Genomic DNA, 26,181 nt, shown 5'->3' with positions numbered 1-26,181 from the left:
TGCTGCAATTTCTGCTGTTACATCGCCACAAATGGCTCGTATCCGTTACGTCTGTCGCTGCTGGCATGAGTGGCATGGATTTTCGTTGGGTTGGCTCATAAATGGCAAATCGCAATATTGCAACCAGTTTCATATTGCGTACAACAGTGACAGAAACATTATCGCCACCGTGTTGAGTCCAAGTGTGAGTTATCGTGTGTGTGTGCAATATGCTCACAACAACTATAGATAGGTTCGTATGCCGCCAACAATATTATCGGCAGCGGCAATATGTTGCACGCCAAAAATACTGTGGGCTTGAGCAAGTTTCAATTTTAGCAATTTAAAATGATAAGCAGGCAGACATAGTTAATTTTAGCTGAACAAGAAAAGTATCTGGCCTTTTTCTGTCTACAACATTGTGTCATTGCCGGTTTTACCAAAATGCTGTACACCGCTGTCTGTAGCAAGCAAAGTTAGAAAGTTCTCTGACTACATCTGGATCGATCGAACCGATTTACATCCAGTACTAGAAAATGAACAAAGAACGCCGAGTTTAAAAAGCCAATGGCTGCCTATATTCTTGAAATAAAATGTTAGGTAAGAATAATGCATACGGTTCGCAGGTTTGGTGGAAATCCATTGCCTTGGGGCTAGCATTGTTAATTTCCTGAATAGTCAGCCGGCAATCAAGACACATGGCTATGTAAGTATCCCCTCCTGCATAATAAAACGATATAGAGAGGACGTTACGGCTTTAGCTGATAGGCATATCGTTGCACAGATCAGGGTGGCGAGGCACATCAACATCCACGGCAACGAAAGGGCCCACGAGCTAGCGCGAAACGGGTCTGCTGCGGATATCTCAGTCGTAGAAGGTAGTACATCAAGGGCCGCATATCTCAGGATCAGCAAAAGGTGCCTGGGAGTAGATGGAAATACCCACAATACTGTGTCTGTGCCCCATCTATTGCGCAAAACGCACTACATTTCTCATAAAACTGAATAGGCAGTATTTGTCTCGACCAGCTTCCTTGTCAAGATTCCCACCAACATTCAGAGCTGTGACCTCGTGAGCCCTGATCCAGAAGGACCTTTCGTTTGCAAACGTCATGATTTCCGTTGAGCATTCACTGAGCTGACATTATTTCCATCTGTCCTAGAGTAGTCCAAGTCGACGCTGTGCTATAGAGGAGATGAGTTTTTAAACAGAATTTAGGTTATATCGTCCACACCCTTCTAAAGCTCTCCATAATTGTTAAGTGGCTTACTAAATTACTAAATTTTTTTAATAAAAATAATATCTCCTAAATTTTGTTTTCAGTGAATAAAACCAAGTTTTGCCTTTGGTTTGCGAACTCAAACCAAAAGACAACGGCTTATCTATCTTATTAAAAATTATTTATTTGGCCATAAATTTCAAAGATAAATTTTTCTCCAATAAGTCAAAAACAAGTTAGGTATCTGCCAAAGCAAAAAATTATTTCATTATTTGTTTGCACATTTGACGGTGCGGCGACATTGTTACCCACAGCTCGAAGTTCTTCAATAACAGCATCACCAGCAACAACACATTGCCTGTTAAGTCGTAGTGGTTCACCCGCTCAGCGCATTACACAACACATATCGAATGTGTTTATTGATTATTCGTACATTTATTTGCAAACAAAGCTAAGAAAGCCATGAAAGCCAATGATTACCGATCACGGATCGATCGAAAGATTTGTCAAGTCAAAGGCAGAAAAAACTTAACGCTGCGCTTGAATGGTGTCATCAACAAGCAAGAAACGAATTACTCGGTACCAGCTCAGCAAGCGTAGCTGTTGTTGCTACTACTGCTGGAGTGATGCCACTGAGGATCACGTTTTTATTGCCCGTTGTGTACAATTTGGGCTTTGGGCACTTAGTCGCTTAAGGAAACTTGAGTTGGCATGAGGCCGGATCGGCCAACAATGCGGATTTCAGGCTGCCTGCTGCAGTGGAGAATGTCAACTGACCGTATATCGCCCGCAAATGGCAACTAGACGCGACGACGATGACACCAAATGCCCACAAATTCTATGAGCAACAAGTACTTAGCTTGGCGTATTGTGGCCAAGTGCCGCACAGCCAACTGCGTGTGTGTGTGTGTGTGTGTGTGTGTAAAAATGGCTTAATCGCCAACGACTGGTTGTGAAAGCCAAAATAAAAGTTATGGACTTAAATCTAAGGATATATTCTATATTTTCTATGGCACAAGCGAGCATTGCATATGCAATTTTATGGTCACAACCACTGCGAATTGGGTGAGTTACTTTTGCGCTTGCGAGTGTGCTGGCTTTGCTGCTTTTTTGCTTAGCTATGGACCAGCGCGGTATGCCCCAAATTCAAGCGAACTGTAACTGATGCATTATTACACTGAACTCTACTTTACTCACTGCACTGAATTGAACTATTTAACCTTAAAAGTATCGGATTTGTATTATTGTTTATTTATTGTTGTGGCCTTTCTTCTCAGTTTTCGTTTGGTTTTCCTTTGCAGTGCTAAATATGCATTTTTGGTATGGCAAAAGATTGCCGCCTCTAGCCACGAGTGCGTGAGTGCCATGTAAGTGAAATTCAATTATTCTGCATTTTTCCTTTAATTTCCATTTCCAGTTGAGTAACTTGCTTTCTCGCAGCTCATCTTTGAATCTTTCTGCGCAAAGTGTATATCACTTTTCTGATTCTTTATGAAATGACAGACGCAAACACTAGATAACTCTCGCTCAGCACATTCAACTTGTGATAAGAGTATCTGCGCACAATGCCACATAACATCTCTTCGTTTTTATAAGCTACTTAGTTAAGTAACGGTTTTCATTAGGATGAGTGGTGGGTCGATTTATTGTAATTCTTAATCGTATAGCTTTAAGTAGTTCTATTACAGTCACAGCCAAAGTATATCCCGCGCGAGAAGCTTTTTAAAAGCTCTAACTCTCCGATCGGCGGTTTTGAGGCCGTGAATGTTTAAAAAAGCTCTGTACGCGCAGAAGGCATAATCCATCACGATTCCTAATTGTAGTCTAGCGCAGATTTGGTCACTTCATAGAAGCGATTTCAGAGTTAGTCAGAAATAGCTTTTAATTAATTGCCGTCGATATAATGTATGTATACGAAGCTTAAAACGGGCGCTGCAAGCATGTCTACGATGTGGCCATTTTGTATACACGGGAATGGTATAAAAGCTCGCTCTGTAGTCGTTACTATTCTATAGCAGCAAAGAGCAGAGAGAGCATGTACACACATATAAAAAAATATATTATAAGCTTTAAAAATCTCTGCATGCAGGCAAGCCTCAGTTTATAGTCTACCTCGGGGCAACCCACTTCATAGGTCCGTGTGCAGAGCTTTAACAAGCTTTATTTTACATCAGTGTGTGCCAGTAATTTTTTCCACATTATTCCCGTTCACATAGAATGAGGTGGCCAAATTTATTTTAATTCAAAAGGCAGTAGTATAAAAGCTCGCTCTGGCCAGCATTTCTTTAGTTCTGCGATGGGCAGAGAGAGCTTTTACTCTGCACGCGCCTATACAAAATGTATAGAAAGGTTAAAAGAGCTTTGCCAACGGGCAAGGCAGAGCCCATTACCGCTTTAGTTCAGTGATGCTCAAAACATCGCCTGCGGGCGAATCTCTTAAAAGCTTTCTGTAGATTTTATATGGACTGGCATACATCAGCGACAGTCAAAAAGAACTTTAGCTATGTGCGCGTTCATAAGAAATCTAAAGCTTAAAAAAAGCTTTGGCCGCGAGATATATAACTGATCTATGTCCATAAAAACTTGTCCTTAAATTTTCATTTCTTCACCAAGTGCGTTTGCTGCCACCCTAATGTACATGTGTATGTACATGCATATCATATCTCACACAGCATCTGCTTAGCCAAAGAACGCTTGTGGAGGAAGAGCCTTTGTGTGCGGTCGGGACGTGCGTTCATTGTCAAATAAAATTAGAATGCGTCAAGCACGGAATGCCGCACAAAAAGATAGCACTTCAACAGAACAATTAAAATCATTTAAGCGAGTTGAAGAGGAGATTTTTTTTTTACTTAGAACTGCGTGGAGCAGGCGGTTGGTTGCTTGTTTTACATAATCTTCCTCGCTTCTTCTTCAATTTCTCGCAAGCTGATAAGTTAGGTACTTATTTACTGCTATCTCTTCACGGCTACTCAGCAACTGATAAATTTCGCCGAATGCAGTAGATTGTGTGAATATTACCGCTTCGTAATCGCATAGATATTTCTATTAGACAATCATGTGATTCGTGCACCTTTTTGCTCAGATTTTTTTGTTTTTTTTTTTTTGTTCACTTGACTCAATACCCAACTGCATTTCCCCCACTGACACTCGACGCTTGAAGCCTGAAATAGCAATGCATTTATTTTATGTGTATGTATGTATGTACATATTTAGCTAGCTGAATATGCGACGGCATCTACAATTAGCCCTCGCTTACACATTTTCATCCAATATGCATTTGCGCCGGCAGCTTTCCAGCTTTATTGTAAACAATTTAGTTTTACCTACGCTTCTTTGGCCCTAATGCGCTAATGAAAAAATATATGTACATATGTTTTTTTCCAGCCTTTGTTTTCACTCTCTGTTTACTTTATATACTGTTGCTATAAGCAAAATGGAAATTGCTTTTATTTAGTGGGCGAAATACACTCACCGGGCAGAGCACAGAAACAAAAAAAAAAGTAAAAATCACCGCATTTTATTTACTTTTCCCAAAGGGAAAATATGCAGTTAAAAGCTTTTTATATGCATTTTTTAGTGATATTTTCAGTATTATTCTTACATATTCGTATAATTTACGCTTGCATTGGTTTATTGAGCGGTCTGTAATTTACCTACTTACAAGAAATGTAAACAAAAATATTTTTATACCAAAAATTCTGAGCATATTTTTCGGAGAATTATATATGTGCATTCTGCGGCGGGAAAACTGTATTAGCTTTTCAATCGAGAGAAGTTTGTTTCGAATGTGCATACTAGATTTTCACATTTTTTTTTAGAAACGACCAATAAATTAACACTTTCAAATTTCCAATATCAATAGAGCGGAATGGATAGTGATTTATCTGGAGTTGGAATCGATTGAGTCGACATCCACCAAGAAATTATTATTTTTTTTTAATTCGCGAAAATTCGCAAAAAAATCGTATAAGTTTGACACATCACTGAAACCTATTCATATAATTTCAACCAGGGACGTGAACCGGATGAAAAATTTGGTCGGTTCGGTTCAGCGGTTCGAACCGTTTTTGCACTTTTGGATTGGTTCGTCAAAGCGTTTTTTTTGGTCTTTGAACCGGGGTTTCGGTTCGGTTCAACGGTTCGAAAAACAAAAAAAAAATAACGCGCAAGTTTAAGTGTCAAGTGCTGCAACGCGCAAGGTTAAGCGGTCTGTCAAATGAGATGGGTAGGCAACCCATTGATATTCTCACATGGTAAAAAAACATGGTAGGTATTACCATGTTTAACAAAAATAAAAAATAGTGGGTACATTTATCTATTGAAAATGGGTTGAAACGAACCTTTAAACCTTTATGGAAAGTGGTTCGGTTTTCGGTTCGGATCAAACATTTGTGGAAAATTTCGGTTCGGTTAATGGTTCTGTTAATTAATAGAAAAAAGCGGTTTTCCGGTTCAAAACCGGTTCGGTTCAAAACCGGTTCCCGTCCCTGATTTCAACTACTCGCTGAGTTACAGCTGGTCAAAGTCAAAATTTTGTACCGAATTTTCGCGATTTAAAAAAATTAAATTTTTTCAAACTTTATAGGGACATGTAAAAGTCTGTCTAAAATTTTGAAATTTTCATGGATGTCTTTACTTTATATGTAGAACGAAATAAAGGGGTGCCCCATAATGTTGATATTTTAAGGACGACCCTAATGCAGGGGGTTAAGGTTTCCCTTGTTTCCAAGGCGAAATTCCGTTTTGTTTTTTGGTTATGGAGTTATCTGGTTATTTCAGAAAAGATTAGTCATATAACCAGATGATCTAATAACCAGGAAGGTGTGAATGGCAACATGGCAACAGGAGTTTTTAAACATTTTAAACAAAAATTAGTCTATGAATGAGAACTTGAACTTCGCATCACTCTAGAAACCAGGCTTCAATTTTTAAGCAGGTATTTGACCACACTTTTTTGGCTAAGGTCCATTAGTAAATATATGGAGCCTTCTTGGTTATATCGCTGGCACTTGTAACACAAAGTGCTTTAAGCCTCAGCAAAGTTTTTATTTTTTTTCTGAGATTATTTTAAACTTTAAAATGTACCTTAAAAATAGACAAAATTTAAATCATTCTCTTGAATTAAGCTCGATCTCAAATAGTCGTCGTCATTTTTTTTTATTCTAACTCATTGAGACTAGTTTCCTATACCTCAATTAAAGCATTCATTCATTAGCAATCTTCAATTTCAATAGGCATAAATCAGTGCCGCTGAATTGATTCGAATACACACGCGTGAGGTCTGCTAGAAGCTATTAGAAGCTATGGGCAACGAAATAAGAACGAAGGTCATACATAGATCTGCGGAAAGGCGTTGCTGTCCCAAATCGTAAATTTTCCCATCAAAACTAAATGCACGTACATATGTATGTATATGTATGTACATACACATGTATGAGTTGCATGAATGCCAAGTGTTGTTTTGAAATTAAAAAAGAATGCCAACATAAAAACATAAATGAATATTGGCGCTTCTCAAACGATTTACATTCTACATGTACATATGTATGTGTGTATGTGCTGGCATGGCTCATAAAATTGCAATAAATCGCAAATTTAAACCAATTTGCTTGAGAAGCGACTACGACTACACATAGAAATGCATACATATCAGATTCTGGCTTTCAATTTTTCATTTCAATTTTTCTTTTCTTCAACACTACAAAATAATCAAGGCAGATGGAGTTGAAATGCAGCAAATACGCACACATGCTCAGATGCGCTTTGAAGGCATTTAAAATAGTTAATTTAAAAGGCATACACATTCATTATCTCTTCTATTGCTGTTTGTATGTGTTGCCTAATCTCAAATTGCATTGGTATCAGCTTGACTGGCTAGCAGTGAAAACATCATCATCAACATCAAGCTTGGCTTATCGGACGTAGACTAGAATAAGCACATATGTATGCACATTAGGGCGGGTCGAAAATGCACAAAATGTTTGATACGAAAATTGTATAGTTCGTAAAAGGTGCTATTTGAATACCTTATTTTAGAAAATAAATCCTAGTATTCTGCGACGATATCTTCAGTATGCGGACTGAGCATGAAAAATTTAAAATTAGAGTGGAATATTAATTTTTCAAATTTTTACAATGACTTGTGTAGATCAAATCCGGAACTTATTTCCTATCATAAAGTAAAAAAAATATGTAAATTGGGCCAATTAAAAGTAACTAACATCAATATTTCAGTCAATTAATCTTTCTTTCCTACTTCATTTATTTATTGATTAAAATATTGATGTTACTTTCGTTTAATTTGCCCAATTTACATATTTTTTTGTGACTTTATGAAAAGAAATAAGTGCCGGATTTGATATACACAAGTTGTTGGTAAAATTAAAAAAAAATTGGTATTCCCACTCTAATTTTCAATTTTTCAAGCTCATTCCGCTGACTGAAGATATCATCGCAGAGAACCGGGATTTATTTTCTAGAATAAGGTATTCAAATAGCACATTTTAAGACCTATGCATTTTTCGTATCAAACATTTTGCATTCTTTCGACCCGCCCTAATGTGCATGCATCACATAGAGTGGGAATGTTCTTGTATTTATGGATGTGTAGTGATAGCAGAGCCTGTGATTATTTCTTCTCATCCCCGAGCCGACTGTGAAGTGATACAGTCGAAAGGTTATCATTCCACAGCCTGTGAATATTGTGTGCTTAGCTTTAAATATATAATAACTTAGGGCAATAAAAATGCATTGCCTGCACAAGCTGTTAAAAATAAACTAATAAAAAATATGCCTAAAATACATGCATAAATATCTGGTTTTTTCAACATAATTTTCTTTTGTATTTTTGTATTTTTTTTTTCATTGGCACACTTCCACACTTCATTTGGTGATACTTACGAATTCGATTGTGCATATCCGCTGCGTCCCTTATGCAACGCGATGCTGAAACCGAACATTGTATTCGGTTCACGCACGTGCCTTGTATAGCTGGGCAGATCAATGTTATAGCCATGGCTGCTGGTTGTCATTAGGAGCAGCAGCAGTAGCAGTAACGGCAGTCGAGTATAATGTGTTGTACTGCTGGTGTTGTTGTTGTTGCTGTTGTTGCTGCTGCTGCTTTCGCTGCATGCGTGGGTGGTGCTGGTGCTGGTGGCGATGCTGCTGTTTGTTTTGGGCGGCAAGTGCCGCTCTCTTTGCCGCTTCGTTGTGCTTAGTTGCATTTTGTTGGCAGTTGAAGATTTTTTTTTTGTTTTTTTTTATTCGATTTTTGGTTTTTCTTTTAACACTCTTAACACTTTAAGTAGTGTATTTTTTCAAGGGGAAATTTCAGATAATTAGATATGGTGTCATTAGCGTCGATTTTTCATGCATTTATCAGCATAATGTCATTAGGAAAGCTGCACTGTGATCAGATTAAAAGAGAAAATTGGTAAGGGATGATATTTTTTAATTTTTTTTTTTATTATTTTTTGTGTATACACTTTGAGATTATTGAACAATTTTCTCCGATATTCATACTGTTTCAAACTTTTTTTGGCCATTTTCAATGCCACGATTGAAGTTTTGTTTTTAATATTTTATCACGTTTTTATCACAATTCAAAACGCCAACAAAAATTTTAGACTCCACCGTGCGACAGCCAATTTTACACCCTAAAAATCAATATACTCGCGAAAATTGGGGCCAAATATAGTAAAACTGCGGTTTTGGTTTTTCTATCTGGCGTTCGGATATTTTTCAAAGACTTTGAAATTTCAAAGCTATGATTATTTCACAAAATTATCTAAAAAATTCAGTGCAATACAAAATAACAATATGGGTATCAAATAAAAGAGAAAATGCACACGGACGAATAAGTATTGAAAATATCCTTAAAAATTGTATCCTTGAATATCCTTGAAAATTTGCAATATATATTTTACGTTAAAAACTAATGTGTACTAACAATAGTATTTAAACAAAAATGAAAATTAATAAAGGTATTCGTCCTTGTGAAATAAAAATAAAAAATAATTTTTCTGAAATTCTACTTTCAATTGGTACCAATATTGTTATTCTACTTTGCACTGCATTTTTAATTTTTTTTTTAATTACACATATCTTTGAAATTTCAAAGTCTTTTGTAAAAAAAATTCTTGATTCAGAGAATAAACCTAATATTGATTTTTTCGTGTGTTTTGAAATTTTTTTAACTTTTGTCGCACGGTGTTTTTTAAATGCCTACAATTTTCGTCGGTGTTGATTGATTCTACAGCAGATGATAGGTTTTGGAACGAATTTCCGTCAGCCTTTGGCAAGTTTGATTTGCAGAACACCAAAGCAAATTTTACAAGCAGATATATTTTTTTCATCTTTGCATATTTTTAACCGACTTCCAAAAAAGGAGGAGGTTATCAGTTCGTCGGAATATTTTTTTTTTTTTTTTATGTATGTTACCGCATAACTGTGGACCACGTCAACCGATTTCAATAATTCTCAGAGGTGGTCCCATACTAATCTGGTTGAGATCCGATCAGTGGATGANTTTTTTTTTTTTTTTATGTATGTTACCGCATAACTGTGGACCACGTCAACCGATTTCAATAATTCTCAGAGGTGGTCCCATACTAATCTGGTTGAGATCCGATCAGTGGATGATGAGATATATGTATATATATATATTTTTTTTTTATATGGGAGTTGAAGTCGGTTTTTTTTTGCTAAAAATTACTAGTTGAGTACTGGTATATTTTGATTATTTAGTAATTTTATGGTCACAATTTGTTTAATCTATATAACTAATTTTTTATTCCGTTTACATATTTTAATGGACTAAAAAATAGTTTTTCCTACATTTATAATATTTTATAGTTTAGATTGAGTTTAATTCATCATAGAATCACATCACATAGATCACACGGAAGTACCTTAAAATATTAATCATTGCGTGTTTTTTTTTTTTTTTAATTAGTTGAGGGGGGCTTTAAAATGATAAATCTAGATTTGATAGTTATTGCGACAGAAATGTTGCCACCCTAAAGTAAATGCGCTTTATATTCAAAACCTAACGTTCTGCCATAAGATACTTTTTTATGGCGCCTAGTTAAATTTTTATTGCCAATTCAGAGTTTAAAGTCCTAAAACCTATACACACCCAAAAAAACAAACAAACATGTTCGTACATACACACAAATAAAATAAGTACATACATACATACATAAGTTTACAGCGGCGCTAAACTGTCGCGATTTCAACCTTGACGAATAATGACTTCAACTCAAAAGCCACATAAACAAACAATACAGCAAACGTTAAAAAAAAACACTTTAAATCAAGCAGCAGGCAAGAAATAAAATCCAAAACACAATAAGATCGCGAAAAAACGAAAAAAAAAAATTAGTTTTTATTTCAATTTCCAGTTTATCTAGTCGACCTCTCATTGCTGTTTTCTGCAACTGGCGCAATATATGTATATACCCACACTCAGCGGCAATAAAAAATATTGCTGACGTAACACCGACTGACAGAAACACGATCAGAGGCGGGCAAATACCTACCTTATATGTACATATGTGCGAGTATGGATGTATGTAGATGGAGAATTTGAAGACCAACAATCAAGTAGTCAAGCAAAAAACGAGATCAAGAAACCAATCTATAACTAGAACAAAGGCACAGAAAAATTGGCTATAAGAGCGCCTACAGATGACAGCATAAATATTCGTACAATCACACATACATATGAACATATGTAGTAAACATAGAGTATGCATAGCCATAAGCATATATATAAGTATGTACCCATGTATCTACATATGTATGTATCTATGTGGTTATGTACTTCAACATAGGTCTTTTTTGTATTTTGCTACAACTTTGGAAAACAACACTGCGTGCTGACTACACAAAAAATATTACTTATATTAAGGCATACAATGAAAAAATAATCATTTAAAAAAGCGGCGAATGCCAACAATAACAATCAATTAATGTTACGAAAAGCACCAATTTTGCCACTTGCTTAGCAGCAGCAGAAAAATGTTGAAGAACAACAGCGAAAAGTGAGCAGAATTGAATTTCAATGCCAAGACATAAAAATACATGACATAATTAGTATATAGCACATATGTATGTTTGTAGATTCTAGAAATATGTGTAAGAACTCTGACAAATATATACATACATTGAAATGAGCAATTGGATCATAAACGCTGCTAATCACTCGGAAATGTTGAGCAACAAATGTTGCCAAACAATCACAGTGGCGCAAATATCAACTCATTTGTTGTTGTCTTTCTGTTTCGTATTATTGTTGTTGCTGTTGACATCGCTGCGGCTGCGGAAGTTCTCAATAAAAATAAAAATTTTGAAGATTTCTTGCAGTTGTTTTTTTCCGTTCGAGGTGCGTTTTCAGGCATGCAAAGATACATACATACATACAGTCACTCACAGAAGTTATTCGTAAGTTAGGTTTTTTCAAAAAATGTTTTCCATTATACAAATTATTTTTTGTTATTTTTTTTTTAATATAGCTTTTTCGATAACAAAAACTGTATAAATCAATCTTGCAAACTTGTACAAAATTCACAAAAATTAATCAAACTTCAAAAAATTTTCATCAAAACTTTTAACTTTTTAACCAGAATTTTTAGAAAATTTTCCGGTAGCTACTTGAAACTTGCACTTTACATAATTGACATTGAACGGGCTAGAAAACTGCATTCCGGAAAGTTTTCTAAAAATTCTGATTAAAAATTTGAAATTTCGATGACAATTTTTCGCACTTTGATTAATTTTTGTGAATTTTTTACAAAGTTTGCAATATCCATTTATACAGGTTTTGTTATAGAATGATACATATTGATTTATGACGCAAAACAGTATTAATATTGTGAAAAAACTAATGGCGTTTTCGGGTCTACCAAAAAAAGGTTACCTTCCCTTTGCCCTCTACCCAGAAATACTAAGAAAGGGGACAATGAAAAGGCAACATTTTTTGTAGAAACGAAAATGCCATAAATTACGAATACTTTCGTAAGTGACTATATGTATGTATGTATAGATACATTAGACTGCCCCAAGCTCCATACAAAGAAAAATCGGTTCTCCTTCCCCACGCAAATTATGTAAAATGCGATCAAATTTATATCTGCAACCAAATAATTTGATTGGATTCAAAGCCAATCGTAAGCTGGCTAGAAAACGTGATTTGTATAACAAAAAATAAATATTACAGAACTTTCTTCCCATAAAATATGCTGAGAAAATAATAAAATCTAAATGTAAATGTTTTGCATTAAATTTTTTCAAGATTTTGCTAAGTTAATTAAATTCTAAATTTTCCTTTCTTATCCAATTTTTTTCTTCAAGCTGTAAATCAGAAGGTATCTTCTCGCTCTTTTTTAATCTTTTCAAAAATTAACCCCATCAGACCTTATAAATTTCATACCAATTTTTTTATTCAAAAATCGTGGAATGTATGTATGTGGGTCAGTTTTTCACCGATGTAAATTGGGTGCGAAAACATCTTTTTGGTGAAAATCGGTTAAGCAATAACTGAATTATTCAACTTTACATAAAAAATCTATTAAGCAGACCCTAGACAGTCCATCATTTTAATCAATCGCCGGAGTCAATCGATTGACGGTGATTAGCAGATTGCAGCGATTGATAAGATTGCTATACTGTCTTGGTCCTGCCTAACCTTTGAGGACCGATTTTGCTTATAAGCAAAATCCATATTTCTATTATACGTATCCAAATTGAAAAAATATGGCATTTTCATGGTTTTTTCTCTAGAAAATATTTATCAGAAATGCTTCCAACACCGTTCAAATCACGAATGGCCACGTTTTAAGCTAAAATGTTTTACAGGAAGTCGAGATTTATGGCGGAAAAAAACTATCTATCCATGATATATTGAATTTGAAATTTTAATAAGATGTGATTGAGTTATTCGAGTTTATAAGAAAACTGCATTGAAAAATTGCCGAAAACTTCATTAAAACTGCCGTCATTTTAAACATATCATGTAGATATTTTCAACGCCCTCCAGCTCACTATCGCACCGAATTGAGGCAAAATATTTTGGTGGAAGCCATAAAAATATCTAATTTAAATCAAAAATCAACCAACGCCAACTAATTTGAATACTTACACTGAGAAGCAGAGACATATTTTTTTCGTGAGGCACCCTAATGTGCATACACATCTACAAAAAAAATAACATTGGCTTACCGCTATTGATATGTTTTGTTTAAACGCTAACAACTAATTGGGCTGAAGAAGAGTTTGAAGTGCAGCTTAACGTTGTATTTCCATATGAAACACATATGCATACAAATATCTTGATACATATCTAGCTACATATGTACATATGTATATGTATAAGCACTTAAACACATTCAACCATAAAGACGCCACGTATGTAAGTCCATGTCTTCATACAAATATAATCCTCGTATGTATGTACATATGTATGTAGGTACTGGCCCACTGGCTTGGATTTCAATGAGTGCTTTTGGAGGTTTACGAGTTGCCACAAGTGGCACAATGTCACTAATTGCATTTACTTCGAACTTCAAAACTGATATTCAACGAAAGGTATAAATGCATAAAATCAAGAAATTACTTGTCTACAAGTGTAGGGTGGGAGGGCGCGCAATGATATACACTAGCAGGCAGGCAGGCGGGTAGACGGACAGGCATTTGGTAATACTAAATATGCAATACCAATTTGTTGTGCTGGATGGGCGATGAAAAACGAGGTGCTAATTATGTGGCGTGAACAAATGAACAAAACGGGAATTGTGTTAACAAATTAGCTACTAAATGTGGAACAAGTGCATATCTATTTATTGTTGATCAAAAATATGTAAACGTCGGCAATTTTTTAAGTTATTGTTTGCGATTTGTTGCGCCCTGTGAGGGAGGTAGTCTTATCTCTGTTAAGCTGCTTGGGCTGAAAAAGTTACTGTTTGCAAAATTTCTTAAGTCTGTCGAAAATTTCCGGCTATTCAACAGTTTACTTCTTGCTAGCATCCCGAAGCAATATAATCGAAACTGAATGAAGTTTTTTAATTATATTTTGGTCATTTTAACTTGCTGAAATCTAATTGCAAGGAACTGCAGACCCAAACTGACAATATATGTGGTAGAAAACAAATGGTGCGATTAGAACGACACCCACCCCGGCTCTCGAGATGCTTTCCTTTACTTTCTCTTCATATGGTTATGAAGAAAAAAACTTAACTCAAGATTGTAGCAGAAGAGAAAAGGCTACACATTAGGTTAGGTTAGCAGGGCGTTCTGGAGCCATTTTCTGAGATAAGGCGTTTTCGAACCGGCTGCCGAGATAGGTCAATCTTTCACTCAGCCGTCGATATACTAGCCATGCGGCTATTCCGACTCTTTGATTTATGATGAAACGTTCGAAAATTGTCAGAGTGCCTTACATACTACCTCTCGAGCCGGCAGAGCTGTCGCCGGGTCAAGAGAGTACATGCTGGGAGCTAAGCAGCCCAAAAACATTGAAACGCATGGTGGCTAAATTTTTCACGCTACGGGGAGATCACAAGCGGTCTAACAAGGTAATAAAAAATGCCCAGTTAATAAATATAGAATAACAACTTATAACAGCATGTATTAGAAAAAGCACGAAACCTATACGCATGAAACTCTCAACAAAAAGTATCATAAAGAGCGTGTCAGACGTGGCAATATTTTCAACTTGTCCATGCAATTCGCTGTCTAATTGAGAAACAGAAATTTTTTTTCGATGTGTGAACGGCCAGAAAGACGCTTTCTGTCACATTTCGGAAATTAGTTTCAGAAATAAAAGTCGCAAAATGTGACTGCAATTGAGAGAGAACAAATCGATTTCGGAAATCGCCTTTCGGAAATAAAAAAAAAACCTCTTTCGAAAGACACTTTACATGCAAGGTGTGACTGCTTATGCAATTGCTTTCTGAAATTTCTCAATTTTACAGCCTTTTCGAAATATATTGCATTGCCACGTCTGACAAGCTCTTAACTTTCCGATTGTCATACTATGTTACATTGATTGCTCATTGAGGTGGAGGTTGAGTAGTTCAGTCTATTATGGTTGCTACCACTGCTGCTTCGAATAATTTGAGCTTTTTGCGACCACATAGATATTGGCACAGAAATAGTTGCCAACTAGTCAAGTGAGAAAAACATTTGTTATGTTCTAAATATTTTTGAGCAGAGATAGCAATAAGAAGACAGCTATCAAACGGAAGGTCAACATAACGTTCCACGAAGTTAAGATAAAACAAAATGTGTATGTACATATGCATGTATGTATGTACATTAGGGTGGTCCAAAAACAGTAAAGTCGGAATTGTAATGCTCTCGCCCCCTACAATTGTTCTATACCGATTAAAATATACCACTATGTATTTCTTTTTTATTTTAAAATCAAAAAATATTTAGAGGTCACTCAAAGCGCTCAAAGTTTTCCATGTATTTTATATGGGGAAAAAAACAACTTTTCGTATAAATGGTATAGAATTCTTAAAAATCCCGTTGAGCGACCTCCAAATATTTTTTGATTTCAAAATAAAAAATAGGGGTATATTTTTGTCGGTTCAGAACAACAGGTGGCGGCAATAAAATTCCGACTTTTTTGTTTTTGGACCACTCTAATGTACGTGCAAGTCAAGCGAATGATGTAGCATAAACTCGCTTTTGCTAATTGCTTTGCTGTTTTTTCGGTTAAAGTTATTTGAAATTTTTACAAGCTAAAGCACACATACATAAAGACATAAATATGTATGTACATACATATATGCTAGTTTCATGCCCTTTTGTTTTTCGAATAAACAACGAGATAAGACATGCTTCTCGATTCGAAGCAAACAAATTTAAAATTTTAAGCAATTTCGTCATATTTTCTAGAAAGTGTAAAATGTGTCACATGATGCTAAAAATTTGGCTAAGAGTATTTTAATCTTTACGGATTTAACTGGAGAAAACGTAGCTAAATGCCCTACCCATTTTCGTTCAGGCAAATTTGAAAGATTTTTAAAACATTTCATGACTTTTTATTTTTTTTCGATCAATAACAACAGTTATCTTTAGAATTTGTTTTTTTTACATTAATTTTTTTTATCTTTACTTTTTATTTTATTTTTATGCGATCATATTATAACCGTTATTTTCAGACTACATTTTTCTACACAATAAAAGATTTAAACGGGCACAAAAAAGCAGAGACGATTACAAATTATCGAATAAAATTAAGTATCAAAAATAACGATATCGAAAAATAAATAAAAATTAAAAAGTAACGATTTTCCAATTATTTAACGGTTGTTTTCGGTCCTTGGATAAAAGTGGTAACATATGAATATAAATTAGCGCACCGCATATTCGAATCTTTTCAAATCTGAGCTTCTCATAATTTAAATAAAATTTTGCATTTAAGCTTAGAATACAGTTCTCATAAAAAACACAAAAAATATTTTTAATATTACTGTTGCTTAAAACTTTACTTAAATTAAATGTATTTTTTTCTTGAGAGATTTCCGTTTTTGTATTCCTTCTTCTATACATACGTATATATGTATGTATGGAGAAGACGTTGTCTCTGATTTCCAAGTTGAAAATATGCAGTCGGAAATTTGCATGCGTACATATGTACATATGTACATATCGCACACCTAGATCTAAACTACGATCAACTCAAAAAAGTAAAAAAAAAATACATTTTTCATGCGAGTATACATGTATTGCCTATGACAATGAGCGATTCATTCATACGTATGTATGTATTTTGTATTCTGAACTAAGGCAAAAGGAATTCAGTGCAAGATTGTAGCAATTGATTGCAATCAACTCGAAGGTGCGAAGGTGTTGCGGCATTTCAATTACTCGCATGCATTTATGTATATTTAGCTAAAGGAATACATATGTCAATATGTATGTACATACATGCAGTTATGCTGCAAACAATTTTTAATATACATACATATGTACGCTAACGCAGAATTGCATTCACATTTCTATGCAAGTTCGAGTGTGTAGGTGTGATTGTTTGTACATGTGCCACAAAGTCAATGGAAACCAGGCAGTGCGTTTGCAATGATCACTTTATTTATGCCCCCTCCATTTGTTTGGATGTATGTAAGTATATATGTACACGTGTTTATATGTTTGCTTGCTCGGCGAGTGTCACGCGCGTAGGTGTTGGATTTGTTTGTTTGCTTAAAAAAGGCGCAATCCGACCTTCAATTGAGTGTTGTGAATGAAAACATTCTCAAGTCAACCTGGTGTCGTTCTGTTTGGGTGTACATGTGTACATTTGTGTGCACGAGTATGTTTGTATTTGCCTGTGTTTGTTATTTGTTACGCTTACGCCAACGATCGAGAAGTTAAAGAAGTTTTTTTTCTTATTTGCAAACAAATTTATTTATTTACTATTATTGTTTATGGAACTTTGTAATCATGTGCTATCGATACACTTGACTGGTTCAGCAAATTGCAATTTAATTGGGTAGATATATACATATGTAGATATATAGTTGGATGCTTCTTTTTTCAAGAGTTAACACACATTCAGACATATGGGTCAATCCATGTCAAATCGACCAATCATTGAAATCGATCATTTTTGATTTGAATGCATTTTGGTCAGAACTATAACAAAGTTATGCCAAGTGAACAAAATAATAAACAAATTTTTCGAAAGTTCAAAATTCCAAAGTTTCTCGAATTTCGCAAGTTTATTTTTTTAATACCTCAAAAACTATTATAGTTACCAAAGTTGTTCTGATCTCGTTTTAAATGTGGCTATATTGAAAAATCGAAAATTAAAAAAATTAGAGAATTTTTTAAATATAAAATACATATCATTAAAGTATAAACTTATAAAGTTTTTTGGCAAAATTTTTTTATACAACACCTTTAATTAATGTTAAAAGATCCTGACATTTTCAAGAAGGTAGTTTTAAAAGATATGAATTTTTGAGCTTTAAAAAGAAAAATTATTGCAAACTCTAAACTAAAAATTAATTTAAATTTAAAAACAACGGTTTATCATAACTTTATTTGGGGTTTGTAAAACAATATTTGCTCAAAGCGCAAAAATGCATATCTTTAAAAGAATACCTTCATGAAAATTTCAGGATCTTTTAAGATAAGTTGGAGGTTTTGTGTTGAAAAAAGTGGTCCACAAATTTTTATAAGTTTTTGCTCTTTTAATTTTATTAGTTTGGAAATTCTGTAAATTTTTTTAATTTGCGTTTTTTCTCTATATAGCTCTGAATATCACTTTTAAAACGAGACGAGAACTATTTATTTAACTATAATATTTTTTGAGACAATCAAAAAAAAATTGCAAAATCCCGAAATTGAGAAATTTAGAATTTTGCATAATTTTCGAAAACAAATAGTTTATTTTTTTTTTTTGGCAGGATTTAGTTTTATAATAAAAAAAAGTTCTCCCCAAAATCCATTCAAATCAAAAATGAAATCTAAACCATTGCTCGATCTGACATGGATTGACCCATTTGTATTACAAAGGCAATTTTGCGAGTAGAAAGCGAAATAAATTATGGAAATACACAAGATATGATAGCAGATCAATCTAATATTTTTTCATATCTGATTTACAGTAAGAGTATTTTCACTTTTCTATATTGTTTTCTGACCTAGAAATGTTACCCATTTTTCAACTATTAAATTGATGGGAATTATTTTTTAGCAATCAAAATTGCACCATTTTTATTGCGTATGCACTTTCACCACATTCACTAGACGACTACATACATACATTCAGCCATCGAACGATTGGCACATCAAACGTACGGAAATTTTTTTATTACTAATTTAAGTTTAATTATTCAATTCACTGATCGCTTGAAGGAAAAACGATCATAAAACACAAAACAACTAAATTGAACAATTTAGAAATAGTAAAAAACACATGTCTACAAATGCTTACATACCTACATGCATAGGCACGCACATATAGACACACTTAGGTGCTGCACTCCAAGGAGGCGAACGTTCTCAGAGGCATAGAAATACACCTAAACGTACATGGAACCGCATATACATATCTATATGTATTTTCGATGGCGATGTATATAGTAATGTTTCCTTGAATATGTCAGGCATTCATTCAGTCAGCCAGGCACACACCATATGGTCAACAGAGCGCCTACTTTTTTAAGCAACACACCGCCGCAACATTAATTTATACACAAACAATAATAAAGTCAAAATCTATGTATATACGAAATAAATTAATATGCTAGGCATGAAGGCGAAAGACTGGCAACAAACATGCATACAGCACGTACACCAATACACACTCTCAATTCAATAAATAAAATAAATAAATGAATTAATAAGAATTTCTAAGTCTGTTTAGCGCATAAAATTGTAGATTTGTAGAATTGTACAAATGTGCGGTGGGTAGAAATTTTTGTAGGCGTAGCAAACTTTTTTATGCGCAAACATGCGAAATATTGCATACATTCATAGTAGTATGTGCATATGTAGGAATGTACGGTGGTGGCCAAACAAATAGCGATGCGACATTTTAACAAGTTTTTGCTCTTTTTTTTTGTTTGTTCATTTAATGTTTGTTATTATTTTTATGAAAGTATAGCTAACTATCTGCCAAAAATCATGCAAGTCACAATTTTTTACTCTTTAAAAGATTTATACAAATTCAACGAATTTCAAAAAATTTTCTAGAAATGCAGTTTTTTAGCTCGATAAATTTTGGTATAATAAAGTGCAAGTTTGAAGTAGCTGGGACTTAGCGTTGATTTTTGGCGATTTATTTTATTTTTTTGTTGCTCACCGTGCTGCTGATTTTCTTCTATATAAAAAAAGCATCGATCATGCTTTATATTAAAGAAAATTGTGATTCAAAACTTTGAAAGATTGCTGAAAATTTGTCGATTTTACGAATTTTTTTACAAGTTTTGAAATTCAGACTTACATGTTTTTTGTTAAATACTGAGCTATATTTCCATAAAAATAATAATAAACATTAAATAAAAAAAACTATTTTGGCCAACACCTGTTAAAATGTCGCATCCCTATTTGTTTGCCCGCCACTGTATTTATGTGCTTATTTATCTGACTATAAATGTCTGTATGTATTTCAAGCCGTCTTATTCTCACTTAATTTGGATTGTAATTATGTATGATCGCATATAATCAATGAAAAACCGTTATATTCAATTCAATCCAATTCGTTTCGAGATGACGATAACGAACCGCTCGCTTCAAACCAGCGCTAAAGGAAGAATGGACTCATTATGCGACACAGTCTAATAAATGAAATAGCTTATACCAAAATTGCACACAAACAAAAGGGTTTGTGGGAAATTCACCGGCATAAGCATATACAGAACAAAATACTTTTACAAAAAAGTAGTGAAAAAAACTCTTACGCGTATCAAAAATTTACTCTTCACAAAAACCATTGGACCTGGAAAAATAGGCTTATGTAGCTTTTAGCAAATATGGAGCAACGAGCCTTCATAGTACGGATTAGGGGACTCAATAGAGGGGTACGACATAAGGTAATCATAGATATCATTGACGATTCAGTGTAAACTACTTTTTGCGTGAACTTTTTTTTTTGCAGCTATCCCACCTTTGTCAGATTAAGGTGCTACATTTTAGGGCCAGAATTATTGATATTGTATTCTCATTCCCTCGACAGAGTACTAAGATTTATCAAGGAGTCTAGAAAGTTTGCTGAGAAGCAATGATTTCTCACCTTTTTGTTCTTTCTTTGGGCCTTAAGTGCAGTGAGCAGCTAAGCTTGGCAACTGGATCTTGAGCTGAGACGCGTAAATCACGATTTACGTTCCCTGCCAATAGCCTCACAGTAAATGCAAGGAATAATTATGTATTAACTACAATGCCAAAATATCGACATATTTATAAAGAATCTTCAACTCTAGTTTGTAAGTTTATGCCCTAATAAAATCAATTCTTCAATTCAATTTTCATTAAGCATTTAGGAGGAAAGTGTTATAATTCCACAACACAATACATTGACTACATAAAAAAAAAACAAAAAAATGAATGACTTATGTAGGTTACAAATCGCTCGTTTATTAAGCACAGTCGCTGGCCTTAGCCCGCCACTATTTCCTGTTCCCAAATATGAAGAAATTATGCGGAGTAAAGAGTTTAGGGTTTATGAAAACGGCAACGATGAAAACATTTCTACAATTTAAACAGAAAATTTTGATAAAAAACTTATTTTTGCCAGTTCTGAGCATTCCGTGTTACATTTGTGCCTGATAAACATACAATTTTTTTTTTTGGATTGATATTGTTTTCCGCTTATACATACATACATACATACATACATATGTACTAGGAATGTTAATCCCGGGATCCAAGCCTTTTTTAAATTGTATTTATTTTTTTAATTCTAAAGAAATTTCCTCTTGCCAAATACCCATATTTTTACTCTACATTGCATTGAATTTTTTAAATAATTTTTGGTATTAATCATATATCTTTGAGATAACAAAGTCCTTCAAAATAAATCCTGACGTCAGAGAGAAAAAGCAAAAAATGTATTATTTATTTTATAATTATTTATTTTATAATAGGAGAGATAGAAGCAATTTTTTCGATTTTGGTTATTGAAAAGTAATGAATATCCCGGGATTGTGATAATGACATCCCGAAAATCCCGATAAAACATAAAAAGCGAATAATTAACATCCCTAATATGTACGTCATACTTTTGCTGAGTTCATTGCATTGTTAAAAGAATTAAAAAAATTATCTTATACTAATTCCTTTGTAAAAATTCTGCATTGCTTGACAATTGAGAAACCCAAGAAAATCTGCAAACTTTTATTAAACTGTCAAGAATTCGTAAGAAATATGCACTGAAGTTTATAGTTTACACTTTCCAGTGCCGCTTGGAGTCGGTCTGAATTTGTAAGTCCCTCCTTTGGGGAGATATAGGCAGGTATTTTTTCTTTTTCATTCCAAATCAAAATTTCTAAAAAATTCAAAGTTATTTAAATTTACTAGTCGAATGAAAAATAATTAATTAACTGAATAGGTTGAACAGTTTTAAGTTTAGATGAGATTAGGGTTAAGTTAAAGTGATTCCCCAGGCAAGAGGCATACTTGGACCATAAAACGGCTATTCTGTATGATACTATTTATCCTTGAACCAGCCAATGCTTTCGCCAAGCAACTTTTTTAATGTAAAATTTCAAATATTTTGAGGTTCAGTAGGCAATGTCGTATGTTATTGGTTCAGCTATCATTGGTGGGGCAAATTATAAAATTGGTTGGGCACTTATTGAAACTTTTCAAGCAAATATTAAAAAAGGGGTTTCCATTACATAGTATCTGAAAAGTGCGGGATTCGAAAAATTTAAAATTACATATTTTCAGAAATATAGACCACTGTGATTTGCACTAAAGCATACATTTTTTATTTATATTTAACAATTTCATACATCGCAACTACGTTCAAAAGAGGCACAACTCAAAAACAAAAGCTTGGCCAAGTTTTTGCATAAAACAATTCGTGGTATTTATTTTTCTTTCCTTCTTGCTTATTTCATCTAACTATAAAACTACTGTCATACAAATCAGTACTCTGTTCACGAGCTGGAAAGGCTCAAAACAAGTTGGCAACATGATGCTAGCAACATATTTTCACGAAAAAAAGTGTCGGTAAATAAATTTTGAACATTGCAATACATGTTGAAAACCGTCAATTTTTGTCAACACTAATGAGTTTTCACATTCACACGTTCACAATTTAATTGACGTCAAAATTTCACGTGAAAATAATGCATGTTGCTAACAAAATTTTACGGCGCTGAACAAAATACATACTAACCTTAACGGCTGGATATTAAATATTTCGATATACAAAATTTTAGAGTTAAACAAATCTCGAATGCAAAGCTCCCAATTTATTTACGAAAAACAATTTTTACGGATGTATTTATTAAGCAATTCTAAGTTCTAAAATGAATGCTAGAATATTTTGATTTTTTTTTTTTGTTATTAAATTATAAGTCATACATTTTCCACAATATTTTTTATTCTTTCACTTCAACAGAATTTTTACCCACAATTATGTATGCTGAAGGACATTTTGGCCTTTTCTTCTCCAGTTTTGCATTGATCCTAAAAAGTAATACCTAGTTTTACTTGAAATAAAAAGGTATTCAAGACTTGGCTAGTAGGAAAAGGTTGTCTTATAAAGTTTTTTTATCAATTGTTGTCGAAGCTAGGCCTGCCAACTTTGATCCAAGTGCAATTTTTGACACTATTTTACTTCAAATGGCACTTCATTTTTCACAAAATTCTCAAAATAATAATACTTCTATAGTGTAATTCTTTTTCTCAACTAAAATTTTCTAGTTTCTAAAGGTAGAATTTCAACGATTTTTTTCAATTAAGTTGGTGGTCGCAGAGCGGCTTTTAAAACAAATTAAATTAGTTTAAATTAAAGTTTTGGGTCCGAGGAATCTGAATCTGCAATTCATTCTTACCAGAAACGGCCGCTGGGAGATATTTGGTGGGTTTTGATGCAAAAAAAACACACGAAGGAACACTGTTTAGAAACATTGTTGAGAAACATTGTTTGAACTTTTTCTTTATGTTCCTTCCATGTGTTTTGCAGCACAGTGCATCTAGCGGCCATTTTTGGCAAAAATAAATTTGCAAATTCAGATCCATCGGACAATAAAACCCCTAGAAATGTCTTTTGATGGTATAAATATTTACATTTAAATTACTTTTGACTGTTTTAAATGCTGCACCTACTTCAACTTTCTACTTCAAATTGGAAAAAGCGCTTAAAATCGCCAACTTGGGAAAACTGAGAAATAACTTTTCTATATGCAACTCAGACCTTCAGAAAAAATTTGTTTCATCAATACTTAAAATCGTCAAGGATATTTTTTTTTATTTTGTTACCCGTTTTGATGGTGAAAAAATAGCTAAATCAAGTTTAGACAATTTGAAAAAGCATGGAAAACTAAAGTAAAACTCCGAAAGCTTCATACAAAACTTCGCCACTCTTTGGGACTAATGTGTCTCTTGGTACTGAAAAAGGTAAAATTGTATCACGAAAACTCCAAAAAATACATATATATATATACGTATATCGTTATGCACATATTTAGAGTCTGGTATTCTTGATAATTTTAATACGTATCTATTTTATGCACTTTTTAATTTTTTTTTTACTTTATAAAAAATTTTATTTATTTAATTTTGAATTTTTTTTTTATATTCGGTTCTCCTTTATTCTTTAGTTGTTTTCTTTTTTAATGTTTTTATTATTTCTTATGTTTATCATTTTTTTTTTAATTTTTGCACACTTTCTCGTGTCCAGATATCTGGATGAGTCAATTATTATTACATAAACGTCTTTTTCTTGCCAAAATTAATTTGAAAATCAACGCTAAAAGTCGTCAACACACAGCACAGTAAATATATAGGTACATACTTATGTACATACATATGTACAGTATCAACATTTGCATATATTGCATACATTCATATGTATGTATGTACAACTCAAAAGGAAGCTCCGCACACGATTTCAGAAACCAAAAACAAAAACCAAACGTAAAATTTCGGTTTCGAAGTGAATCTTTTACTGAAAAACATTTAAACAAGCCGCTAAAAATAGACACATTCGTACGTAGGCAAGTGAGAATTAGTCAGCGGCGAGGCAACAGATCGCAGATTGTATAGATAGCTATAGAGCTAATGTTCATATGTATGTATGTATGTAGATATATATTTTTGTAGCATCCGATCTGTAGCCTACACACGAGCACATATGTATATATAGTGTATAACGTATCTGTGTTTGTTTAGTGAACACTGCACCGATCTGTGGAGCTCGACACCTATAAGGCGAGATGAGGTCAGACGTGCCGAGTTCGCTGAATTGTTTGCACTTTTGAAAATATACATTCATTTCAATATGTACATATGTATGTTTATAAATAAATATTTATTTTGCTTAAAGCTAATTTTTGCACTTTCGTTCGCACTAAATTTGCTTAATGAAGACTTTAAAAAAAATATGTACGTATGTATTGTAAAAAACTGCTGCATTGCTTCATTAAGCTTATTGCTATTTTTAAAAAGTTGGAGGATATGTATATGTATTTTTGTTGTGATTTGTATTTTTTTTGTTTGTTTTCGAATCTCTTTTTGATTTATTTGATCAGATTTATTTAGGGTAATTCACTATATTTAACGGTATTTCATACACATTATTTACACATCTGTGGCACAGGGCTGGCTGCCTATGTCTGTACTTGTGTAGATGTATTAAAAGAAAGCAAAAAAAATCTCGATTTATAAATAAATTTCCGAATCGACACTGCACGAACCGCTCCAGTACAGCGCAGCAAAGCACAGCACAGCACAGCACAGATATTTTGAAACTTTTCGAAAAATGCTTCGTTCTATTCACTTTCGTTGTACCTTTGGCGCGTCAGATGCGCGTTTGCCAATGATTTGAATATTTATATGCATACATATGTATGTGTGTATATATTTCTATATACTCTCTGTACTGTATCTGAAGGTTAAATTTAAATAGTTTTAAGTTCTCGCTCTTTTACACAACACACAAATGCACTATGTGTCTATTAATTAATACCTTCTACAAAAATTTCAAATTCAAAAACTAACTTATTCGTATTGTGCGCGTTTTCGAGCGTTTCTTCTATTTTTCTATGTACTTCTTTACTGATCGGACCGACCGCCGTGAGACTTCAACACCAACTGAAACATTCTCCAATCGCACATAAACTTGGAAGCAGCAATCAACGTTTGCTGTCCACGTCGACGTAGACGTTGGCTCACTCACTCAAACGCACACATGCACAGGCACGTGCATACAATTGCATGTGTGTGCGACGCTACTGCGAGACGGCGCTGCCCTGCAGAAAAAGAAAAATTATCAATTGATAAATAATAACCAACTTGT

General features: G+C 33.8%; 1 protein-coding gene across 1 annotated transcript in view; it reads right to left on the bottom strand.

Moving 5' to 3' along the window:
- Positions 1-25,962, bottom strand: part of if (integrin subunit alpha inflated) — an 86,788-nt gene extending 60,826 nt beyond the window's left edge. Inside the window, exons 1-2 of the mRNA XM_017615231.1 lie at positions 25,852-25,962; positions 8,100-8,604 (exon numbers count right to left, since the gene is read on the bottom strand). Coding sequence (XP_017470720.1) covers positions 8,100-8,422 — 323 coding nt within the window. The 5' untranslated portion in view covers positions 8,423-8,604; positions 25,852-25,962. The remainder of the gene's footprint in view (positions 1-8,099; positions 8,605-25,851) is intronic.
- Positions 25,963-26,181: the final 219 nt, after the last annotated feature.

This window comes from Rhagoletis zephyria, unplaced genomic scaffold, assembly GCF_001687245.7.
Source record: "Rhagoletis zephyria isolate East Lansing unplaced genomic scaffold, Rhagoletis_zephyria_1.1 Rzeph_scaffold_00980, whole genome shotgun sequence".
NCBI classification, from domain to species: domain Eukaryota; kingdom Metazoa; phylum Arthropoda; class Insecta; order Diptera; family Tephritidae; genus Rhagoletis; species Rhagoletis zephyria.
This window is presented reverse-complemented; position numbering and strand designations above follow the sequence as displayed.